Source organism: Pongo abelii, chromosome 15 (genome assembly GCF_028885655.2).
Source record: "Pongo abelii isolate AG06213 chromosome 15, NHGRI_mPonAbe1-v2.0_pri, whole genome shotgun sequence".
In the NCBI taxonomy this organism is placed as follows: Eukaryota; Metazoa; Chordata; class Mammalia; order Primates; family Hominidae; genus Pongo; species Pongo abelii.
Genome location: NC_072000.2, coordinates 36,195,850 through 36,222,182, shown reverse-complemented (window position 1 = coordinate 36,222,182; position 26,333 = coordinate 36,195,850). Strand labels below are relative to the sequence as shown.

General features: G+C 39.3%; 1 protein-coding gene across 6 annotated transcripts in view; it reads right to left on the bottom strand.

Annotated features, from left to right (window-relative positions):
* AKAP6 (A-kinase anchoring protein 6) overlaps positions 1-26,333 on the bottom strand; it is a 626,630-nt gene that overhangs the window by 262,689 nt on the left and 337,608 nt on the right. For all 6 annotated transcript variants that reach the window (XM_054529991.2, XM_054529992.2, XM_054529989.2 and 3 more), the window contains one exon: positions 20,661-22,430. In XM_054529991.2, the coding sequence (XP_054385966.2) occupies positions 20,661-22,430 (1,770 nt within the window). The remainder of the gene's footprint in view (positions 1-20,660; positions 22,431-26,333) is intronic.

Here is a 26,333-nt window from a genome sequence, read left to right as displayed (position 1 = left end):
CCCCCACTTCTCCTCTTTTTTCCACTTGCTCATTGTTTCTTTCTTTTTTCTACAGTTCAAAGTCTCCTCCAGCCTTGTTAGGGCTAATCAATCACTTTAAATAAACATTTCTGGACATGTCTATAAAGTTTTAGTGAAAATGGCTGACTCCTCGACACTGAAGTACAGACCTGAAAATGTTGTTTTATTCCTTGTTTAGATTAGCTCTAAATACTTTCCTGATTAGTAAGAACTCCTTGCACATCAAATATCTGGAACAAGAGTGAGTGTGGCTTGATGGGAGTATTTGTAGATTACTAAGATTACTCAAAAGATTACATGTGATTGTTGAGTTGTTGTTTATCTAAGTATTCTAAATTTCCTCCAGGGAATATATAACAAAATTATTATTCAGTAATAATAAAGTTATTATTTTTGGAAAAAAAAAATTGGAATTCCATGTGAAGAGTTTATCATACTGAATGAGCAAGAAAATGCTATGGCCAACTTTCTACCAGAGAGCTTCAGGGCGGCAAGTCAGTAAATGCTAACAACTCAACCAATGTATTGTCATGAGAGCCAAGAAGACAGAAAACAGTATTATCTAAACACATCTGCTTGGAAAGGGGTAAAGGAGAAAGAAGAGTTCCCATAGAGATTAGAAGCACAGACCCAATTTTCAAAAGGCTCTTAGAATTCATCTAGTTCAAAGCTCCGTCCATTTTACAGATAAAGAATCTGACGCTCAGAAAAGATAAGTAGGCTGGGCACGGTGGCTCATGCCTGTCATCTCAGCACTTTGGGAGGCCAAAGCAGGAGGATCATTTGAGTCCAGGATCTTGAGACCAGCCTGGGCAATACAGTGAGACTCCATTTCTACAAAAAATAAAACATTTGCTGGGCGGGGTGGTGTGCACCTGTAGTCCAGCTACTCCGGAAGCTGAGGTGGGAGGATTGCTTGAGCCCAGGAGTTCCAGGCTGCAGGAGCTCTGATTCACTACTGCACTCTAGCCTGGGTGACAGAGCAAGACTCTGTCTCTAAGAAAAAAAAAAAAAAAAGTTAAGTACTTGACGGGTAACGTTCACTCACCAGTAGGTAGCTGAGCCAGAAGAACTTAGGCGTTGTGTAATCAAGTATAGAGACCTAATTGTTCATTTTTAACATTTTCATAGACATCTTTTAGAAAAGATTTCTAGAGGTCAAAAAAAAGTATAGAACTAGAGTTTTTAAGAATAATGTAAAATTTCAAAGTACTATTGGCTTAGCAAATTGAGTACACTATTGGATAGCATTAGGCCAGCTGAAGTAAGGATTAAATTGCCTTTTTTTGTTCAAACTCCATGTGTATGAGTACACATACATGTGTATTAAGTTGTATTAAGTTGTTTATTCAAAAAAATTTATTGAGAGTTTACTATGTATCAGAAATTGTATTAGGCCCTTGGGACTCACATATTCATAACCCAGATTCTTCTCTTAAAGAGTTCAGAGCACCGTAAAGTATGAGATGTATGATAATGCAGACTCATGGTTCTCGAACTTTTAATCTCGAGTCTCCTATTCAGAATTTTTGAGATCGCCAGAAAGCTTTTCCTTCTTTGAGCTTTATCAATATTCATTTTAGCAATTTAAAAATATATATTAACTAAAAATAATAATATATAAACATAAATATATTATTAAAAAGAACGTTTTCAAAAACCGTGAAAAGAATGGCATTATTTTAGCTGTATGCAAATCTTATGAATGTCTGGCTTAATAGAATATGGCTGGATTTCTATTTCTACTTCTGCATTTAATCTATTACAATATCACATGTTACGGAGCTTTTGGAAAACTCTGCTATATATAGAATGAGAGTGAAAAAGGCAAATAACATTTAGTATTGATATGAAAATAGCTTTGACCTTGTGGACCCCCTGAAAGGGTCTTGAGAGCCCCTAGAGGTGCAAGACCATACTGTGAAAACCCCTTGCTGTAAATCATCCCAAGTGCTCAGGAGCCATTGAAAAGACATCTAACTCACTCTTTGGGCATTAAGGGGGACTTCCTGGAGGAAATCACAGGAAATTGAGCCCTGACAGATAAGTGTAACTGATGCTGAAAAAGAATAGAGGGGACTAAGAGGAGCAGAGAATGGCATTCCTAAATGAAGCCCAAGAGAGAACAGCTTTGTCTGAGAACTCTTAAGCAGCTGAGCCTGGCTAACACTCAAGAGACAAATACGAAACACTTAGAAATGAGGTTGCAGAGTCTGGCCTGGAGCTAGGCCACATACAACATGCTCTGTAGTTTTTACTTTATCCTGAAGACAATGGAATGGTCATTAAAGTTTTGATGCAAAGAGTGAGAGAATCTGATTCGCTTCTTAGAAGACTCACTCTGGCTGCAGTGTGGAAAATGATTGCCAGTTGAAAGGCTGAGAGCAGAGAAGCTAGTTAACAGGCTGCTATAGCACTCTGAAGAAGTTGATGAGGCTAAACTAAAGCAGCTCAGTGGACATGGGCAGAACCTGCTAGGTTATAGAGTACTCAAAGGTAGAATGGACAGGACTAATTGGATTTGATGGATGATGAGAAAGACGTTAGAATCTGGGATGACGGCCAACTTTCTATTTTGGTTGGAGGTACCATTCCCTGAAAGAGGAAATACAAAATTCAGAAGGGGAAATTGTTTTGCAGGAAGATCATGAATATGATATTATGTATCATAAATTTGGTTTCTCAACTTAATCAGTTGAAGCATCTAATAAGACAGCTAGTTGTATAAGACTGGAACTCTACAGCAAGATCTAGTAAGAGAAAGCAACATACAGGGTGTACTAAAGACCATGGGCATAGATGAGATAGCCTAGGAACAGAACGTAAAGGGAAGATCCACTTGTGTCATCTACATTATGAGGCCCAAGAGTGCAATGCACTCAACTTTCTTTACTCTATCCTTCATTCTGTTTCCTGTCTCAATGATTCTGACAATGGCTGTGCCTCAAAATCAACTGTGAAACTCTAAAAACATAAAAAGAATTCAGAGAAGAGGGATCTCCTCAAAGTCTCTCAAGGATAAAAAGATAAAGAGCCAACAGCTGTAGAGCACTGGAAACATTTAGTGTTGATCTTGGGAAAGAAAGTATTTGCTGCCACTTTGTGACAAGCTTGCAAGATCTGGTAATAACCAGGAGACAGGATGTTCTAACAGGAAGTACTGTGGCTTGGGACAGACAGATTCTACTTGTAAAATGAGGGCATTGAGCTGAATGATTTTTCATGCCTTCTGACTGTTAACATCTGAGGTTCTTGCATATAGAGCTTCCTTCAAAGCCTGAGACATTCAGACAACTTGCCTCTCTTCCAATTAGGGAACTGATCTTTAGAGTCTTCCACATACCCTCCCAATGCCTTCTACTCCATTCACTATATCTGTCCTTCAAGATCACGCTCAAATGCTCCTCTCCCAACAAATCACCCCAATCTATTGCTGCCTTTCCAGTACATTTTCTCCATCTTTGTATATTTAGCAGTCACGGGTTTGAGGGACAGTTCAAAACCTATTACAGGCCCTTCCTTTTTCATCCCTTAATATACTGTAATGAATCTACCTCTAGTTAAAGAGTTCTGTAAGAATTATTATTTATAAGCATATAATTATAAATATGTATTATAAATACAGTCGGCCCTCCATATCTGTGGGTTCTACATCCATAAATTCAACGAAGCTTGGATTGAAAATATTTTATTTAAAATGGATGGTGACATCTGTACTAAACATGTATAGACTTTTTCTTCTTGTCATTATTCTCTAAACAATACAGTATAACAACTATCTACATAGCATTTACATTATATTAAATATTACAAGTAATCTAGAGATAATTTAAAGCATACACAAGCTGTGTAGGTTATATGCAAATACTATACATTTTACATAAGGGACTTGAGCATCATTGATTTTGGTATCCACAGGGGGTCTTGGAACAAATCCCCCACGGATACTGAGGAACGACTGTATGTATAAATACCAATTATAAATTAATAAGTATATATTATTCATAAGGTTGTTGTGTGACAATATTATAAATTAGAATGTTGTTTGTATTTGTCTGAATGCACATTCATAGCATAAATTTCCCTATATAAACTTCCTAAGATGTCAAAGAAGTACATTAACTAAAATTATTGGGCCACTTAGAGGAGAATTATCTCTAATACAATTCAAGAATCATCTGACAAGGCAGGAAGACAAGGCAGAGTCTTACAGAGAAGAGGGTGCAGGAACCTGGGGTGGCCATCACAGGTCCCATGAAGGGGGAAGGGTACCCTTAACCATTGTAGGTGAGAGTTGTACAGGAGGCTGAAGCTTCATAATAACCAAGGTGGCTGAAGGTGGAAGGAAAAAACAAGATGGTGGCATTTGATGTCAAAAGACCAGTCATCTCTATACAAGGAGCTGCTAAGACCTGACCCTTCCCCCCCACAGTACTAATAATAAGAACAACAACAACAACCACAAGAGCTAACATTTATTGAGTGCTTACTACATGCCAGGAACTATTTTGAGCTCTTTACACATTTCAAGACATTTAATCATGACTCTCTGTGGCAGATATGATTTTTAATTCTCCTTTGCAAGAGGAAACTGGAGCACGGAGAGGTCAAGTCACCTGCTTACAATAGCACAGGTATTGTAACACAGGTGACAAGCTGAGACACAGTTTACACAATATGGCTCCAGAGCCCACATTCATAGTCACCATGCTTCACAACCATCCAGCACCAAAGAACGCCCTCACCCACTAATATGCATTCCTCCAGAAATCTCTTACTATGAATGTATCTTTTCCTTTACTGTGGAGTTCCATCTACTACTTTTCTGAATATTCAAGCTTTTGGTACCATGAGCAACGTTGTTTTTGAAGTTCTTCCCAGCCATGTTTCCCTTGTGTAAAAGTGTGTCTAGATAGTGAAATGGGCACAGATATGATTTTTCATGGACCCTGCATCCTATTAAGAAGACTCTGGTCAATAGTCTTCTTAATAGGAATAAATACAATGGCATGCACCAAACAATATAAAACTTTAGATGTAATAAGGATAGGATAAGGAAAATAGCTTTAATGAAACTTTGTGAGGTGAATGTGATTACTACACTACAGAATCCAGCCTGAAACTTTATTTATTTATCTATCTACCTATCTATTTATTTATTTATATGGAGTCTCACTCTGTCACCCGGGCTGGAGTGCAGTGGTGCAATCTCGGCTCACTGCAAACTCCGCCTCCCAGGTTCAAGCAATTCTCCTGCCTCTGCCTCCCGAGTAGCTTGGACTACAGGCACCTGTCACCACACGCAGCTAATTTTTATATGTTTAGTAGAGACAGGGTTTCACCATGTTGGCCAGGCTGGTATTGAACTCCTGACCTCAAGTGATCCACCTGCCTCAGCTTCCCAAAGTGCTGAGATTACAGGTGTGAGCCACCAGGCCTGGCCTGAAACTTTACTTTAAAAGAGTACCAATAGTCTTCTCTATGCTATAGAAAATAAATCAAAAGCAAAAGTATTTCTGTTAGTTCAACTTGTCAGTTTTATTTTGGGGCTCGGGTAGGAAGAAAAAAGAGTATTAGATCTCCAATTATGACTCCCTCCCCACCCACACACACATACGCCTTTCTCAAGCAAGTAGTACTAGTCTCCAGACAAATCCAAAAATATGAGTATCATCTATAAATGACACCTTTCCAGTTTTTCTTAAAGCATTAAAAAAAGAAAATACAACTTCCTTTATTCCTAGACAAAACATGAAGGTAAATAGTAAAGCCACTGGGCTTCCTAAAAAGCAATGCATTGAGCCTCATCAACCTGAGAATGGAAAGCGTATGAAGCAGATATTACAGGCGCACCTTTCCTGGATAAAGTTGCTTAATCACCATGCAAAATTCAAGCCTATCATTCTTAGATAGAAAATTCTATAACCTCAGACAGGGCCTGACATCATGAGTGACCTTGAAACAGAACCCACACTCTTGAAATGATTTCCCCCCATACTGTCTGAACAGAGCACAAGCCTCAGTGCTGATGGGTAATTTTAAGGCATCACAATGACAAGTGGGCCAAGGCAAATGTTTTTAACTGCTTCACTTAGCTGACCTTATTTGCCATAAATTCAGGCTAATCCATATCTAATTCTTACTGGGTAACTCACTTGTTTACTGTCACCACTGGCCCTGGTCTCTTGGCATCTTATAAACTCTAGCCAGGCCCCAAATTCCTCAAGGATGTCTGGCTCTTGTCATATTACAGGGCTAGGAATGCAGCATGGATGGCTCATTCCTCCAGGCTCGTTAATGTCACAGCCTCACATTCACTTACCATTAGAATCTTCTAAGGGAAACTTGAGTTCACCCAAAGTTCCAAGGAACACAAAGTCAGCCATGTTGAAGTGATATATGCCAAGGAATATTGTACAAAGAAATGAGTGCTTCTCTTAGTTATTCCTCACAGTTAGTCTCTCATAAAATTTCAGAACAGAAAAGTATTTATAGGTCATTCAATTCTATTCCTTTATTAATATTTATTTTTTAAAACTGAGGCTTGCGAGGTTACATTTCCAAGGTCACGATGCTACTTAGGGGCAGAATTAAGGTTCTTACCCTAGTTATTTCTAATATATATGGTGCTAATTCCCTAGATTCATAGGAAAAGTCACAATAATAATAAAACTAATATTTATGTAGCCTTTAGATTTACAATGACCCCTTTGCTCTTTGTAGTTTCATACAATAATCTGAGCAAAGGCATGACAAACATAATTAACATCTCATTTTGAAGACTAGAAGACTTATACAGTAAGCTTTAAGTGACTTATTCAAATTTTCATAATTAAAATGAGGGATTGTGAACTGAGCCCAAAGTTTAAGTTCTATATACTTGAGTAAATTACTAACTTCTGTCTCTTCTAATTTATAAAATGAAAATATAATGTAACAGTGTCCTCATCAAGGAAGAATTTTTTTCTTGAGAATTAAATGAAGTGATGTACTAAGTGAATAAACCCCTTGGCATTCTGCCTGACAGTTTGCAAGGGGACAAGAAATAACAAAGTTTTGTTTTGTATTTAAATTGTTATTTTTCTGAAACATCCTACCAGCAACACAAAGTTATGACTTCAGGATTAAAGATAAAGAATAATCCACTAATGTTCCAAGAATCATTTTAGTTGAATTTAAAAATGCAATGCTAAATAAATAAATAAATAATAAAAACGCAATGTTGAGTTTATCCATGTTTTGAGTTTCATCACGATAGTAATATTTGCCATAAAATGCAGTTAGGCACTGTTATCATCTTAATACAAGATATTATTGCATCATAACCTTTCCATACCAAGAAAATTACAAAGAACTATTTTCACCTTGATGTTTAAAGCTGCAAACAAAAGGGCAGATCATCTTCCCCATATATTTCAGAGGCCAACAGCCATATGCAGTGACTGGATACAGCCTCACGGTGGTGCTAAATCATCACTGATAACAACTCAAGACCCATTGAAGGCTCTACAGAAACCAAACTGAGGCAGGACTGAAACATTCCTAATGTTAACCAGCAAGGAATTTGCTTTGGATCCCTACGGTTCTTCTGGACCAACCTTGCGCAATGATCCTGACATGTTGTCTCAACAAATCCATTAGCAATGTTAATATACAGTTTTTGTCCTGGCATTGCAGCAAATAAAATGCGCACAAAAGATTTTTATTATCCTTAAAAAGAATTGTGCAGCCTTACCTTTTAAAATGTTATGTTGACTTAGAATTCCCAAACTGGATTTGGGCGCCATTCATCTACTGTGTATCTTAATTTTATGTATGCCTTGGAGACATTTGTTAAATTCCTTATATCTCCCAACCCCCAAATTTCAGCTTGAAATTTCAACTCTTTTGACTCCTTTCCTCTTCTACTCTCCTATTTAAAACAGCCAAAAAATTTTATCAATTTGCCCTTTATAATATCTCCCACCTATCTATTTCTTTCTTCAGTCAGCTTCCAAACCCACAGTTCAGACCCTTTTACCACATGTCTAGGCTATTTCAATAACTCGTAAGATTAGGCTTAGAGGAGATCGCGCCACTGCACTCCAGCCTGGCAACAGAGCAAGATTCTGTCTTTAAACAAAAAAAAAAAAAAAAAAAAGATTAGGCTTAGAGGACTACCTCCCAACCACAACTGTACATTACAATTGCTTGAAGAACTTAAAAAATACCCAACCCCAGGGATTCTGATTTAATTGGTCTGGGGTGGATACAGAGGTTTTTTTATTTTTTTAAAGCTTCCTAGTGATTGCAATTTGCAGTCACAGTTGAAAACTACTGCTAGAGGTGTGCCCAGCATACCACAATCAGATTAACCTTCTTAAACTACCAACTCTCTGGGCCAAACATTTTAAGTAGTTTCCCATCTTCGCAAAGATTGCGAATTAGTGACTTAAAGGCCAAACTATCCCAAAGATGTGTTTTTATTTGACCTATTTAAAAATTGTTCAGACCCAACATCTAAAAATTGGGAGATGTCACATAAAACCTAGATTTCTTCCTTCTTTTTAAAAACTCCAAAATCTTGGCACAAATGGCCCACATTCCCATGCAACTATCAGCTGGAGCTGAGTAGGGGCTGCTCTTAAGACATGTCACCTATCTTCCAGTTGATTCGGTCCCATCACTCCCCATTTACAGCTAGCTTTGTGATTCATTTATACTATCTTCTTGACCTCTTAATTTTAGTTTGTAGCCCTGATCTAGAGAATAAAGTTCAAGCTCAACGATACGTTCACTTACTCATTCCCTTAACTACTCATTTATTCATGCATTCATGAGTATTGATTTTGTGTCTATGCTATGCAAACACTTGGAATTCAAAGTCCCTCATATCTTGGCCCTATTCTTTCTAACTTCACATTCACCTTCCTCTAACAAACTTATTTCTAACTAGTAGTTAGTTTAAGAGACATCTTCCTCCCAATATTCATAGCTTAGAGGCTAATTTCCAAAACGCCTTTGAGGTCAGGTAATGCTATGTGACAAAGTGGGCCAGTGGGATGTGAGCAAAAGTGGCACGTGTAACTTCTAAGTCACATCCAGAAGAAGAAAGGTGGCTGCCCTCCATTTTCCCCTTCTTGTGAGCTGGAATGCAGACACGGTATTGGTGGTGAGCCATAGAAGAGCAACAGGGAGAAGCAACCTGGACCTCAGGACGACCTCTATCTTCCCTCGACTGTCTGCCTCTAGGTAAAAGAGAAAGAGACTTCTATCTTATTGTATTTTGGGGTCTCTTTGTTTATAGTAGCTTAGCCTATACTCCAAAACACCAACGATTTCTCTTTACTATTACCCAGACATACCTTGAATATTCTTGCCCTCCACCCTGGCATATGCAAAAGTTCCCGTCACTAACATTATGCCTCCTCATCTCTGCTATATAAATTCTACTCATCATTCAAGGCCCAGATCAAGTATTCCCTCTCCTGTGATGCTTCATCAAGCTACACTTGTATTATCTTCTTTTTCTCTGTTCTCCCGCTGCATGAATTTTCACTTGGCACTTACCAAATATTGTCTTATGTAATAGACACAGAGCCTTGAATTATGTTGCCATATCTACCTCAAGTGCTAAGTCCAGGACCTAAAGCAAAATTTTAGATTGTGCATCATAAAAATTAAAAAGTATTCAGAGTTTCTACAGTATTAAACTTCTATACTTTTTGTTTAATAATTATGTGCACTGTCAACTCATGTTCAATCTGTGATCCTTTAGGATTCTTGAATCTTCTCATTTTAGTTACAAAACTGAACCTACCCAATTCTTTAAGAATCTGGCTTTTTCCTTGATATTTAACTAAATCCTAGTTCTCTTTATTCTTGTATCTAAACAATTCCTTGACTTTTTGGATACATATTTCAAAGACTCAGAAATGCACTGAAAAGATCAAGGGCTCAAGTGTGAATGGTAATGAAGAGACAACTCATAGTGCCATCATATTTGGAATCTGAAAATCTCTAGGACAACACTAGAGGAAGAAAGTAGAAGATACTCTCAAGGAAGGAAATTTAAAAAAAAAATGGGCGACAGAGAGTGAAAACTAGATCCAGAAGAAAAGTAAAGAAAAGCAATGGGAAAGAAGACATAAGGAAGAGAGAATACAGAGACAAGAGGAGGACTAGCAACTGCGAATGAAAAAGTTAGCATAAGGGAAAGGCACATGCAAAATGGAATGCCAGTGAAGAAAAGTGGAATTCCATAACCTCAAGATGCTTCCTGATAAGGATACTCATAACAGATCATTATCAACATCCAAGTAGTGTAGAGCACACTACCACTCCATCAACACTAGGAACACTGGTGCATGGTGGGTATAAAAGAAACATCAAAGGCAAGTGAGAATTGAATTTATAGCAGAATTGTGATTGCGAGTTACTCTGTGGGTGAATAAAAAAGGGTACAGCTGTGTTTCAAACGGGACTTATTTGAATCTCAAATCAAGTAAATAATGGCTAGACAGGACTTTTTTTAAAAGAGTAGGCTATAATGGGCCATGCAGTGGCTCCTGTCCATAATCCTAGCACTTTAGGAGGCCAAGATGGAGGATGGCTTGAGCCAAGGAGTTCGACACCAGCCTGGGCACATGGTGAAATGCTGTCTCTACAAAAAATACAAAAATTAATATGAAAATTATCCAGGCATGATGGTGTGTACCTGTAGTCCCAGCTACTGGGTAGGCTGAGGTGGGAAGATCAACTGAGCTCCAGGAGGTCGAGACTTGACGTGAGCTATCATCACGCCACCACACTCCACCCTGGATGACAGAGTGGGACCCTGTCTCAAAAAACAAAAACAAACCAAAAAGAACAAAAAAAAGACTCTCAAAGTATTTTTTTTTTCAAGACAAATTCCAGAAGATGACTTGGTCTTAGCCTTGTAGCTGTGTCCTATCCTAAAAGAAAGCCCAGAGTGAGACCGTTAAAATATGGGTGGTAACCACATTGAAATTAAAAAAAAGAGAGAGAGAGAGAACTCAAAGACCTAAACATAAGACCCAAAATGATAAAACTCCTAGAAGAAAACACTGAGGAAAAACTTGATGATGTTGGGCTTGGCAGTGATTTCTCGGCACCAAAAGCACAGGCAACAAAAGCAAAAATAGATAAATGAAACCACATCAAACTTAAAAACTTGATGTATCAAAGGACACCACCAACAGAGTAAAAAGGCTATAGAATGGGAGAAAATAATTTGCAAATCATACACATAATAAGGTGTTAATAGTCAGAATGGGCTAGGTGTGGGGGCTCATGCCTGTAATCCCAGCACTTTGGGAGGTTGAGGCAGGTGGATTGCTTGAGCCCAGGAGTTTGAGACCAGCCTGGGCAACAGAATAAAACCCTGTCTCTACAAAAAATGCAAAAATTAACCAGGTGTGGTGGCGCATGCCTGTAGTCCCAGCTACTCAGAAGGCTGAGGCAGGTGGATCGATTGAGCCTGGGAGGTCAAGGCCACAGTGAGCTGTGATCACACCACTGCACTCCAGGCTAGGTGACAGAGCAAGACCCTGTCTCAATTAAAAAAACAAAAAAAGAATATATAACAAACTCCTACAACTGAACAACAAAACTCAAATAACGCTATTAAAATATGGGTAATGGACTTGACATTTCCCCAAAGATGATATACAAATAGCCAACAAGCACATGGAAAGATGCTGAACATCATTATTCATCAGAGAAGTGGAAATCAAAACCACAATGATCTATCACTTTACACCCATTACGATGGCTACTATTTTTGTTTAAAAAAACCTAGAAAGTAACAAGTATTGGCAAGGATGTGGGGAAAGTGGAACTCTGTACTCTGTTGGTGGGATTGTAAAATGGTGTAACTACTTTGAAAAATAGCACAGAGATTCCTCAAAAAATATATATGATCCTCAAAAAAAAAATGATCCAGCAATCCAATTTTTGGGTATATACCCAAAAGAACTGAAAGCAGGGTCTTGAAGAGATAATTGTACACCCACGTTCATAGCAGCATTATTCACAATAGCCAAGAGGTGGAAGCAACCCAGATTGTCCACTGAAAGATGAATGGATAAACAAAATGTTGAATAAACATATAATAGAATGTTATTCAGCCCTAAAAAGGAAAGAAATCCTGTCACATGCTACAACATGGATGAACCTTGAGGACATGCTAAATGAAACAAGTCAGTCACAAAAAGACAAATACTATGTGATTTCACTTAGAGGAGATACTTAGAATAGTCAAAATTATGGAGATAGAAAGTAGAATGGTGGTTACCCGAGGACAGTAGGGAGAGGGAAAGGGGAGTTGTTATTTAATGGGTGTAGAGTTTCAGGTTTGCAAGATGAAAACGTTCTGGAGATCTGTTTTACAACCATGCAAATATTCTTAAACTGTGCACTTAAAAAATGGTTAAGATAGCACATTTTGTTATATTATATTTTTACCACAATAAAGAAAACTCAGAAGGACATGATACTTCTTAACAGCTGCTATCATCAGTAGGGACGCTAGGATGGGTTCCTCTGGACCCATTCTACCTCTTGGAAAAGAAATGTAAAAATGAGTCCAAGTTAATCTCAGGGAAAACCTTCTCTACCTTCATATTACACAGGTACTAACCACCACTTCCCAGCTCCATCTCTAGCAAGAGCAATGGTAGCCACCTTTGTGCTGCTACCAAAAAAATTGGGAGCATACTTGATTGCAATTTTACAGTCTAGTTACAAAGAGGAAGAACTCAGCTAAATATTTGCTGCCATGAGTCCAAGATAACTTATGTGCAAGGACATCCTTAGCTGGCACTAAAGAAGTTTGTTAAATTAGGTTATAGACGTCTCTAGGACAAAATACAACAGCTAAGTCATTGAACTATAATCAAGATGCTCTAATTTGGCATATGAAGACATTTACATCTCTTGTGGACAAACAGGCCCAGCTATGTCATGCATCCATCAATTCCGTATCACTGAGTCCAACTTGACAAAGTCGTATCTTCCAGGACAAGTTTTGAGAATTTAATGGCAGCAGGAAGCCCAAAATGTGAGAGATGGACCATGCGCTATATCCCAAACGACAGATCTCCTGAAATGCTTCACTGAGATGGCATACCCTGTGCTGCCTTCTGTCAGTTCCCATAGGAATTATACAGCTGTTAACCCAGCATCAATAATTACCCACCTTACACAAGTGGCTACTTACCAACCAGTTCATTTCTCTTCAGGTCATGAGGAAGAAGTCACACTGTTTATTTACTAATCTAGTAGTGGTTTGTGGGCTTCATAAATAGATTTTATTTGCATATGTGATTATTGTCTAAATTCCCTGGCATTTGACTATATCTCATGGAGAAAACCAAGTTAGCTCTGGCATCCCAGCTAGAATACCAGCTCTCACACTTTGCAGCATTATGACCCTGAGCAAGTCATTTGCATTTAAGCCTGGAGTCCTCATCTGTAAAATGAGACCAATAACAGCTCTTCAATATGCTTGTTATATAAATTAGATGAAAGAATCTACTTCAGATCCTGGCACACAGTAGATGCTGATCAGAAATTATCTCCCTCTCTTCTTCCTTACTCAAGAGCAGGGGTCAGCAAATTTGTTCTGTAAAAGGCAAGAGAGTAAATCTTTAACCTTTTTAGGCCATATGGTCTCTGTCACAACTATTCAACTCTGTCACTGTAACACAAAAGCAGCCACAGACAAACACCATGGCTGAGTTCCAATAAAATATTATTTTAAAAAGCAGGTATTGGGCCACATTTGGCTTACAGGCCATAGTTTGCCAATCCCTATTACTTATACCACATATGTCCAGGTATCATGCTAAGTTAATTTTTCACCATTCTGTTTGATTTCATCTGTTCCAGATATATTCTTCCCTTTTATCTCCTTATTGCTTTTATTCTATTTCTTGAATGTATCGGAACAAATCTGTCTGTTTCCATTACTTGACTTCGCTTCTGGCTTTGAATTTTAGGCCTTGAGAAGTTCCCGTAGGTGTTGAGCACTCAGACCTAAGATGATCTAGTAATTTATTCACACAATGGGTTCTGGGTAAATCAGCCAGAGTTAGGCAAAATCCCCTCAACCCTCAGAAAAAGATTGAGAACAGACCATCCCTTGGGAACTCAGAGTTTACTAGGAGTTTTTATTTGTGGAGAGGGAATGGTTACAACTGATTCCCCAGTTTTAAAAATATTGCCTTAAAATCTTTGTTTTCATTGGCTTATATATGTAAAGGCCTTCTTAAAAAATATACAAGTACTAAAAACGATAGTGATCACATATGGTGAAGTGAGAATTCAAGATGGAGTGATAAGGATGAGGGGGGATTTACTGAGTATTTTTAAATTCTATGATTTAAAACCATGTGAATATATTATCCAAAAATCAATTTTCCCAAAGAATAAAGAAATCTTGGCCAGGCGCGGTGGCTCACGCCTGTAATCCCAGCACTTTGGGAGGCTGAGGCAAGTGGATCAGAAGAGCAGAAGTTCGAGACCAGTCTGGGCAACGTGGTAAAACCCCGTCTCTACTAAAAAAAATACAAAAATTAGCTGGGCATGGTGGTGGGTGCCTGTAATCCCAGCTACTGGGGAGGCTGAGGCAGGAGAATGGCTTGAACCCAGGAGATGCAGGAGGCGGAGGTGCAGTGAGCCGAGACCGTGCCACTGCACTCCAGCCTGGGTGACAGAGCAAGACTCCGTCTCAAAAAAGAAAAGAAGAAAAGAATCTTTTGTTTTACAAAATTAGCCTATTACAAGAAAGATACAAATGTGAGGGGTGGGGATTGACAGGAACCTATTGGAGATTCTATCACAGCCCCACACTCTCTTGCAGTTACTGGGCTTCTATGGGCCTCCTGCCTTCTGCTCTGTGTGACTCAGAGAAGACAGAGAGGGGCACTCTGCCATGATGAGTTAATGGACTCCACTTTCCATTTGACAGAAGTGGAATTAGAAGCAGGATATATTTTTCACTATTTTATCATTCTTGATATCAAGCCATAATTCTCCCCATGAGTTCCACATACCCTCCCTTCTTTCTCAGTGTGTCCATATTTACATAGTCTTTCTAGCTACTTCAATCTCTTTTGCTACTTCTGCCTTCAAATAAGCTTCAATTTTTAAAAAAAAAAAACTTTTGACTTTACTTTCAACTATTGCCCTTTGCCTCATATTGTGTTTTCAATCCAATTCCTGGAAATATTAGGAATGATTGTTTTTTTACTTCTTAATCACCTATATCTACTTTCACTCCTTCATTACGTCTGTTTCTTTCCTAAGGTCTTCATTAATTATTTCAGACAAATCTAAAGGTTGTTGGGTTTTTTCCCCTTAGTCTTTATTATTCTTGATCTATCTTTTGCAAAGAACAAAGCTAATGTCCATTTTATTTAGTATCTCTTTCTCTCTCTCTGTGTATTTAATACCCAAGAATTCTTTCTGTCCCTTCTGATCCCCACAACTGGATCTCTTCCTTGTTCCTGTCTCATAACTGGGCTACAACTTGAATCTCAGACATCAGTCCCTCTGCTTTTCTCCACCTAGCCTCCTTCTTTTAGGGAATTCATCTATTCCCAAGTCTTTATCTTGTGGAAGGAATAAAGCAGATGGTGGCCTGAAGCCTGGCTCTGTAACTTATTAGCTGTGCTGCATAGGAAAAACTGTTCATTCATCTTTCTAAACTCAGTTTCCTCTGCTCTAAAATGGGGATTCAGTCATTCAGTAGTCTTTATCGAGCACTTATTATACACCAGGCATTTTTCTAGGTACATGAGATTCTTTAACAAACTAAACAGATAAATATTCCTGCCCTCACAGAGTTCCCATTCTAACAGAGGGAGACAGACCAAAAATAATAAATATACTACATTAGAAAATTATATAAAATTACAGAATGTAGGCCGGGCATGATGGCTCATGCCTATAATCCTAGCACTTTGGGAGGCCGAGGCTGGCGGATCACAAGGTCAGGAGATAGAGACCATCCTGGCTCTCACGGTGAAACCCCATCTCTACTAAAAAAAAAATACAAAAAATTAGCCGGGTGTGGTGGTGGGCACCTGTAGTCCCAGCTGCCTCAGGAGGCTGAGGCAGGAGAATGGCGTGAACCTGGGAGGCAGAGCTTGCAGTGAGCCAAGATCGTGCCACTGCACTCCAGCCTGGGTGACAGAGCAAGACTCCATCTCAAAAAACAAACAAACAAACAAAAGTTACAGAATGTGGTGAGATCCGTAAAAGAAAGAAAAGGTCAGGTTACACCTTTTTTTTGTGTGTGTGAGACCAAGTCTTGATCCGTCGCCCAGGCTGGAGTGCCATGGCATGCGGGATCCCAGCTCACTGAACCTCCACTTCCCAGGTTCAAGCGATTCTCCTGCCTCAGCCTCCCGAATAGCTGGGATTACAGGTGCACACCATCACACCTGGCTAATTTTTGTTTATTTAATAGAGATGGGGTTTCACCATGTTGGCCAGGCTGGTCTCAAACTCCTGACCTCAAGTGATCTGCCCACCTCGGCCTCCCAAAGTGCTGGGATTACAGGCATGAGCCACAGCGCCCAGCTGGGTTACATCTTTTAAAAGATGGTCAGAGTAGTCCTCTCTGAGAAGATAATATTTTAGCAGAGACTTGGAACAGGTGAAGGAATTATAAATGAGGGCATCTGCTGGAGAGGATGTAGACAAAAGCAGCTGACAATGGTCCTAAAGGCAAGAAGCATGCCAAGTATGTTCTAGGAAAGGGAGTGTAGTAAGCATGGAGAAAAGTCGTTGGAAAGGATGTCAGAGAGGAAATCAGGGAACAGTCCATGTAGGACCTCTGAATACAATGGCAACCCTCTATTGTGGAGTTTTGAGCAGAGGGATGACATAATCTGATTTATCTTTTAAAAGGATCACTCTGGCTACTCTATTGGAAATAGACTGTAGTGAGAGAAGAATAGAAGCAGAGAGACCAGTTAGGAGGCTACTGCAGTAATCCAGGAAGGAGGTGATGGGGGCTAGGACCAGAATGGAACAGGAGAGAAGTGGTTAGTGGTTAATTTAGGATTAAAAACCTACCTTAGAGGGTTGTTATAAGAATTTTATGGGAGAGTTATTATAGGTAAAATGCCTAGCAGATGCCTTCTATAAAGAAGATGTTAAGTAATATCCTCTGTCATTATATTTTCCAGGCAGAATGGGTTCTCTGGGTCGCTATAAGGAGCAGACCAAAGCTAGAGTGTGATAGCCAAGGCCAGTTGACCTGGAGGTTGGCAGCTGCCCTCATCTGATGTAGTAAGGGCGGCTGGCCTGAGGAAGGAACTTGATCTTCTTTTAGCCTCTTCCCTCATATCCCAACTCCAGTATGGGATTTTTCAATTGCCTATAAACCATTTATTCTTAAAAGTTGCATCATATACTATCTATGCACAGTTTTTAAAAAATTACCTGCACCACCTCTACTTCAAACCAGCTACTCATCCACATGTTTCCTTCTATTAAAGACACACCAGTCTCCAGATGCTGAAAACCTGGCTGCATTTTTGTAGAACTGTGGAATCAAATTGGAAGTTGGTATCATAGTCATCATCTGGTTAAAACATCTCTTTTTTACAAAAGATGAAACAAGGCTCAGAATGGAACATGCCAAGCTGTGGACCACTCCAGGCTTTAATCACTGAATGGCTCCTGAATTCTTTTTAGCAAGGTCTAGAACCAGTTTTCTGGACTCATTCACTTTTTCAACACTCCCCTCCCTTCCTCTTGCCTGATCCACGTCACAGCAGCTCCTCAGGTTGGCTGCCAGAGGCCACACCTCTGCCCTGGTCGCCGCCATGTCTGCCAGGACCATCTTTCTGTTATTGCCAATTAACCCTTCTGGAAAGACTACTAGAGACCAGGGCCTACACTGCTTTAAGAATGCTGGCTATGGGTTCATATCCTGGCTTTGTACTTACTAGCTGTGAGGACTTGAGCAAGTTTCCTAATCACATTCTGCCTTAGTTTCTTCATCTGAAAAAATCCTCCCTTCCAGGACTTAAGTAGAGTAAGGCATGTACAATACTTAGTACAGAGCAAAACACAAAATAAGAGCTTAAGAAGGAGGCCGAGGCAGGCGGATCATGAGGTCAGAAGATCGAGACCATCCTGGCTAACACGGTGAAACCCCGTCTCTACTAAAAATACAAAAAATTAACTGGGCGTGGTGGCGAGCACCTGTAGTCCCAGCTACTCGGGAGGCTGAGGCAAGAGAATGGCGTGAACCCCGGAGGCGGAGCTTGCAGTGAGCCGAGATCATGCCTCTGCACTGCAGCCTGGGCGACAGAGCGAGACTCCATCTCGGAAAAAAAAAAAAAAAAAAAAAAAAGAAGAGGTATTAGTTATTACTGTCAGTCCCTTTCAGAGAATTTGCTGTAGGTGCCTGGTGAACAAATTCTAATTGCCTTGGTGTGGCCTTCAGGGCCTTTCCATACCTACTACAGGTATGCAAACTTTCACTGATCTCTGATGACAAACCTTCCAATCAAGACAGCTCTCTTTATACCCCATATCCATGCTCATTCCCATTTCTACCTCTGTGTTTTAGTTTATGCTCCTCCTACCTGAAACGCCACCTTCCTTTTCCTTTATCTGTCTGAATCCTGTACATCCTTCAAAGCTCCACTTAAGGTTTAGTACTTCGCAAGAACTGGCCAGGCAAATTCTAGCTCCACTGATATTATTACTACTCTACAACACCGCGGTTTTTATATTCAGTACTTATTGATCACTTCCTCATGGACAGGAATGGGGGCATTTAGTTAATAGTATGGGCTCTGGAGCAGACTGCATGGTCTCTCTCAGCCTGTCTCCTCAGCCATAAGATAAGGTTAATATCGGGGTTGTTGTGAGGATTAGATACACGAATATTTGATATATGTTAATGATGATTCATATGTTATTACTGCTATATATTTGATAACTTTTTCCTCTTTGTTTATAAACCCGCATTTTCTTCCTCCAGGTTATTCTATCCATATGCACTATACCTTTATCCAGTGTCTAGCACAATGCTGGTCTCAGAGTAGTGTATCAGGGTATCTATCTATCTATCTATCTATCTATTTTAGCTTGAGAAAAATCACTTAAGCTCATGAAGCCTGTTTCCATCTCTGTAAAGGGAGAATAATCTGGCATGACCTGCTTCCTTCACAGGACAGCTGCGAAGACCAAGTAAAAAAAAAAATGTATGGGCCATGCGCAGTGGCTCACGCCTGTAATCCCAGCACTTTGGGAGGCCAAGGCAGGCGGATCACCTGAGGTCAGGAGTTAGACACTAGCCTGGCCAGCATGGCGAAATCCCGTCTCTACTAAAAATACAAAAATTAGCTGGGCATGGTCGTGGGGGCCTATAATCCCAGCTACACAAGAGGCTGAGGCAGGGTAATCTCTTGAACCTGGGAGGTGGAGGTTGAAGTGAGCTGAGATGGTGCCATTCAACTCCAGTCTGGGCAACAGGAGCAAAACTCTGCTCAGAGTTAAAAAAAAAAAAAAAAAAAGCATGTGGGAGAGGTTTGCATACCATAAAGTCATATACAAATTATATGTAGCCAGGCGTGGCCATTTATATGTCATCAAACAAGAAACCATTAACAATTATCAAGTCAGCTGGATCTACTTCCAATGGTCTCCTGAGGAAAGGGCCACTACCACAGTAATCACAGTGAATCTCTTTGCCCAGATGCCTTTTAAAAGATCAAATAATTACTTATACTATGGAGCTCAGTCCTGAGTTTTTTTTTTTTTTTTTTGAGACAGGGTCTCACTCTGTTGCCCAGGTTGGAGTGCAGTGGCATGACCACAACTCACTGCAGCCTCAACCTCCTCGGCTCAAGCAATCCTCCTGCCTCAGCCTCCTGAGTAGCTGGGACTACAGGTGTGTGCCACCACTCCTGGCTAATATAGAGATGGGGTCTCCCTACATTGCCCAAGCCGTCGGTCCTGAGAATTTTGATAAGTCTGTCCTCAAACATTTCATCATATCTAGTAATTTGTTCAAAAGTACAGATTTAGCCAAAATGTCAACTTCACATCCCAGAGTCCACGGGTGGTACATGTATAGGTAATATGGTTATTAGCCAGAGTTCTCAAAGAGGAGGAAGAGTAAAGAAAAAAAGATCGCTAATAAATTAGAAATGTCTGGTCTATTTCTAAAAGAAGTTAACATTGGAGATGTGGAACATATTGTGGAGTCAGAAGAAATGAATAAAAACACTCTGGGGTAACTGGAATAGTCTATGCATATATTCCTGAGCTACTTGTGTGTGCATAGCTATCATTCTATTTAATTTTGTATTAGATCCAAGCGGTTCCAGCATTCATCAGTAGTCATGATAGATTTGAACAATGTCAACAAAGAATTCTATACTGGGCAGGAGCACATCAAGCTAATGCACTGACAAGGGCAATTCCTAGTGATTCATACTCTTTGTCATATGCATTGATCATTGTGCTTTTTTTTTCTTTCTGTGGAGAATCAGATTTATCAAAAATAGCCATACATTTTATAATAGAGTGTAGCGAGTGTGACCTTCTCCCAGCATTACTTCCAAAACTCAAGTGAGAAATCATTCATGTTAAGAAAACCACCTTACCTCTATTTTTTCCCATATGGCTTCATAGTTGTCTTGGTGCTGAATATCTTGCATCAGTTTCTGAATTAAAGCTGATTTAGTGGCAGAATGGCTCTCATTTTTCTCAGAGGATGAAGCTCTTTCTGACTTCTCATCAGCATACTTTTTCATGCCAGTGAGAGGCATACTGGACTCCTCATCAGAAAGAATGTCACTCAGGGGCCCAGATTCAATGCTCTCCCCTAGTGAAGAGGCTATGTCACTAGATGAGCTTGGAGACACCCTGCCTAGCGTTGTATGCTTCTTTTTGACATGATAGGTTGGATAGATCTCAGAATCTGAATTCATTTCAGACAGTTCCCAGTCATCAATATTCTGGATGGTTTCTCCTCTGGGTTTCTGAGGCAGAAGCTTTGTTAGGTTTTCCAACTTCAAAGCCAACACTTCTGTCTGCTTAAGGTGAGAGGGCAGTGCTAGGTATTCATCAGAGCCATACCAGGCCTCCACAACCTGACCATTCCTAGTGACGTGACTTGGAGAGGAGGCATGACCTTCTTTGCTTTTGTGTTTTGAAAGAAGTGGCACCGGAGACATGATGTTGTCTGAGCCAACAGAGGATTCACTGCTCTGAGTAAAAGGTGGTGAACTGGATGTTTCTGACTGCAATTGCAATTTGGCATTCCAACTTCTCTGATTACAAGGCTCAAGTGAGGATGTGGAAGCAGAATTTGTTTGTGGCCCCTCTGTGGCCTTGGAAGTACAAGAAAGCTCTCCATTTGGCACTGCTGAGCTCTTTGTATTTTTAGCTTGTTTGCCTGAACCAGTTCCCCGTTTAGGTGTTTGGCATGGAGGCACCTCTTCTGAGGTCTTGTGTGGCTTTTTAAGTCGAGATTTCTCTTTATAGCAGTTGTTAAGCCTTCCCAGGCTGGAAGAAATTTCTTTAATGTGAAATTTGACTGTGTTTTCAAGATTCCCATCCCCCACCTTGTGTAAACACTCGTAAGACTGGCTGGCAGCAGAAGGGCTGTTGGGGTAGGAAGACTGCAACACCAGGCAAAGTTTGGATCTGTCAGGAGGATCTACTAGCGAAGGGGTGCTTCTGCTCATCTCAGGCTTTAGATCAACCATTTGCTTCTTTCCACCATTGCCTTTCAGATCATTCTTAAAAGTTTCCTCTTTAAGAAAAAGTCCTCTTTTTGGCAATGTAGGCTGTGTGGGAGAGTCCTCGTTATAATTAAAGCAATCTCTGATGGTTCGCTTGGGGGTTGCATTTTCACAAGGAACAGGCTGCTGATTCTTTGCATCAAGATGGGAGGAGGAACTGGATTCTTGCTTCACAGTCTCAGAGGAGGGTTGAACAGCATTTGTCAGAGCTTCTCCTGAAGATGATGACACCCCCGGTGTTAAGCCTGGTTGCTCTTCAACTGCAGAAGCATTGTCTTCCTCACATCCACCTTTGTCGTCTACTGAGAGAGAAACTTGAGATACCTCCTCAATAACTGCTTCACTGCCATTGGTAGAGATAGAGTCAGCAGCTACTGTAAGTAACCCAACACTTCGGATAAGCTCAGGGAACTCCTTTTCCATCTCACTGTAGCTCCAAGAGTCAAAGGGTTTGGTTTTGACTTGGCTAGAGGTCATGTCACCTAGCCCACTGAGCAAATCCTCACTTGGACTATAGTCAGACAGTTCGAATGCAGTAATGCCACAATCCAGAGACAAGTAATTTTGAGAACATTTGATAGTTAATTGTCCTGAGTCATCCACTTCTGTTAGAGAATCAAGCCGGCCCTGAAACAGACAATGGCAATGGTTTCAGTAAATGCAACATCAATTACAACATCAGCTGCTGTTTAAATGAAATCTCAGTACAGGGCACTATAAAGGTCAAATGTATTTGTCCCTATTGCTTGTGGTTTGACATACACAAAGGGATATTAATCAATTACTACATTGCTTTATATAGTATCTTGTTCTTAAACACCTGAAGATTTTTCACTAATCTGGAGTATACAGCCTTAATAGAAATGTCAAGATCAAGCCAAAAAAATCCATTCTTGACTTAATTTTCAACTGAAAAATAATATATTATTCATTTAATAAGAATTTCGTAAACAAAGCCTTAAGTAATACAATTTCTGGGATCAAAATAATGTAAAAGTAAAATCTCCACGAATGTCTGTTTTGCTTTTTGCTATCATTCCAGTACCTACCACAGTGGCTAACTCATGGTAGATGCTCAATAAATATTTTTAAGTAGAATAATTAATTATAATAAGCCAGTTGTGTTAAATATATATTGATGAATCAAAGGAAGGTAAACTACTGAATTTGCAAATACATAACAGTTCAAGACCAGTTTCTGTTTGGCCCCACCCTTTTGAAGGAGAAAATTAATGAATGTCCAAACTTTATCATTAGAGATAGCATCAGCTCCTCCCTCTGCATGTTTTTCTCCCCAAGTCCTGCCCCCACTGGTGTTTGTGAGCTGTTAAGTGCCCATCTTTCTTACTATTCATAATTCTGGATAGGCTGATTTGATTTAAAACTCCCTCACACTAAAAAAACAGCATTACAATTAACTATTTTTAATTTGTTAAATCTTTAATTCTGTAATTAAGGCTTTTGTCTCATTACTAATGCAGTTTCTGATTTCATACAACAAATGGGAAGATTTTCACTGATGCTTTGTTTGGGGTAGAAGAGCCCTGGGAACTATCCCATTATGCCTACTGGCTAAATAACAGCCTGATCTAACCTAGCCCCCTTAGGAAATGAAAAAAGAAAACTGAAAAGTGGAGGGTTGTTACATCCCCAGATCTCCTTTTTTTCTGGAGGAAGAACTGTGGTGAGCCAACTGAAGCTGGATCCCATGTGGCTGCTGGACCCTGTGATCCTTTCAACCAGGTTTTCCCAAGATCTGGCTTCTCCAGGATCTTATATCTGGTTTTACTGCTCATTTGTTCGTTTTTGTTTTTGGAATGTTCTCTCCCTTCAGACCTTTACCCTGCCTTTATCTCCTACTCCACTCACTCTCATTCCATAACATCTAGATAAACAGACGAAAAGCCTTATTTAACTTTTCTAAGCCTCAGAGTCCTCATCTATAAATGATGATGGTCGATTACTACAATTACTTTTTCATTTAATTCTTAAAATTTTCTTCTGCGGTCTGTACTATTGTCCCTGTCTTACATAAGAGTAGCTTGGACCAAAAGATGACACCGGCCCTGGATAGAGGCTGTCCCCAAAGTCTGTATTCTGGCCATTAGATATTACTTTAAACTGGCATGCCCCCATCTCCAATTTGTTTTCCACACTGCCACCAGAGTAACCTACACAAATTGCAAATCTGTTACTTCTTTGTTTAAAGTCCTTTAGAAGCATCCTGTTGTTGTTAAGTTAAAAACCCAAACTTTTCCTCCAAAAACCTAAATATTGAACTACCAATCCCACTAATAGGTATATATCCAAAGAAAAGGAAATCAGCATGTCAAAGAGATATCTGAACTCCCATGTTTATTACAGCACTATTCATGATAGCCAAGATACGGAATCAACCTCAGCGTCCATCAACAGGTGAATGGATAAAGAAAATGTGGCATATATCCACAATGGAATACTATATTTTGCCTTCAAAAAGAAGGAAATCCTGTCATTTGTGACAACATGTATGAGCTTGAAGGACATTATGTTAAGTGAAATAAGCAAGGCACAGAAAGCCAAATACCACATGTTCTCACTCATATGTGGAAGCTAAAAAAGTTGAACTCAGAGAAGCCAAAAGCAGAACAGCAGTTACTAGAGGTTGGGAAAGGTAGCGGGTGGGAATAGCTAGAGGCTGGTTAATGGACACAAAATTACAGCTAGATAGGAGGAATAAGTTCTGGTTTCTATAGCAGGATCAGATGACTATAATTAAAAGCAATTTATTCTACATTTTTAAATAGCTAGAAGAGTGGATTTTGAATGTTCCCAACATGAAGACACAATAAATGTTTGAAGTGACAGGTATGTTAATTTCCCTGATTTGATCATTGCATTGTGTGCATGTATCAAAATATTACACTGTACCCTATAAATATGTACAGTTATGTGTCAATTAAAAATAATAAAAGCAAAAAATGACACACTTAAATGGAAAGATATATTGCTTCAATATTTGAAGATCTTCCAAGTATATGACTGAAAACAGAAATAAACGATGTCATAGATAAGTATTTTTAAAACACAACCAAAACCCTTTCGAGGCCAGGCCCAAAGAGGCCTTTGTTATGCTATTCTCCCCTCACTGGCCACACGCAGCCACAGTGTCCTCCTTTCACTTTCTGAAAATACCGTGTTCCCTCCTTCCTCAGGGCCTTGGCACATGCTGCTTGCCCTGCCTGGAAAGCTTCCAACCTATACCCCTTAACTAGTTGACTCTTCCTTATCACTCAGATTTCAGCTTAAGTTTCACTTTTTCAAGATTCCAGATCCACATGTAAGTCAGAATATTTTACTGTAAGCCCTGCTTTCTCTTTAAGCATTGATCTCAATTTATAAATAAATACTATTGTGATTATCTGATCAATTTGTTTTTTCCACTAGTTTGTAAGTACTATGAGAGTATAAATCACACAGAAAATGGTTGTCTTACCAGGGTACTTGTAGCACGTAGCATAGTGATCTCCACACAGTATGCACATATGTTGAATGAATGAATGAATGAATGATGACATTTTAGAATGTCTCTCTATGCCTTCCTATAATTTCTTTCTCTGATTAGGTAGTTTTAGTTAACTCCAATAATTAAAAGCCCAAGTTTTGAATTCTGGCTGTAGCACTAATTAGCTACGTGACCATGAGCCAGTAGCTAGATGTTGCTAAGCTTTATTTCCTTCATCTATAAAAAGGAAATGATAAGCCATGCCATAGGGGTGTTGAGAGGCTTAAAGGAGGTAATATATGTAAGATATGTAATATATGTAAGTCTAGTACATGGATGAGTGCTCAATGAATGTTCACTCTTATTACGTTATTATTTTTAATAATGAAGTATATTGAGGAGGAATCTTTCAAGATGAGAGTTATTGCTAACACTAAATTATACTGCACAAAATAAGAAATCAATATTAACTGCCAAGCTCAACAAAAATTACCTAAATGGAATTGTATAACTTTTGTGCTTCATAACTGAACTAGAAATCAGTCAGCCAAACAAAAGTTATACTTTATGCAATTTTTGAAAGAATAATAGTGAGATTCCCAATTCAAAAGCAGGTTGTATTTTCTTTAATCTTTTCATTGTTCATTACTCAGAACTTATTCTTTTACATAAATAGTATTATAAAACGATGGTTAAATTCCAAAACTATCTCATAAAACCTTTTTAAATTAATATGTAGCTGAAATTTGCAACATGATTTTCTATTACATTTATCATGGTTACTGCACTGCAGTGCTTATATGAGGTTAAAGAAAAGTGTTTACATCATAGATTTAAAAAAAAGAAATTTGAGAGTCCAGGTAAAAACTAGACTCCAAACTGAAGTGTCAGCCACCTGCCTTTGGACAAGCAGGGAACATGATAGTCTTGCAAATATATTTGGTCCCCATTCTGGTGGTTATAGCACCTTAAGACCAGGGTATTGTCTTGCTTGAGAAAAACAGATGCTCAATCAGTGATGTTACATGAACATATTGAATATATAT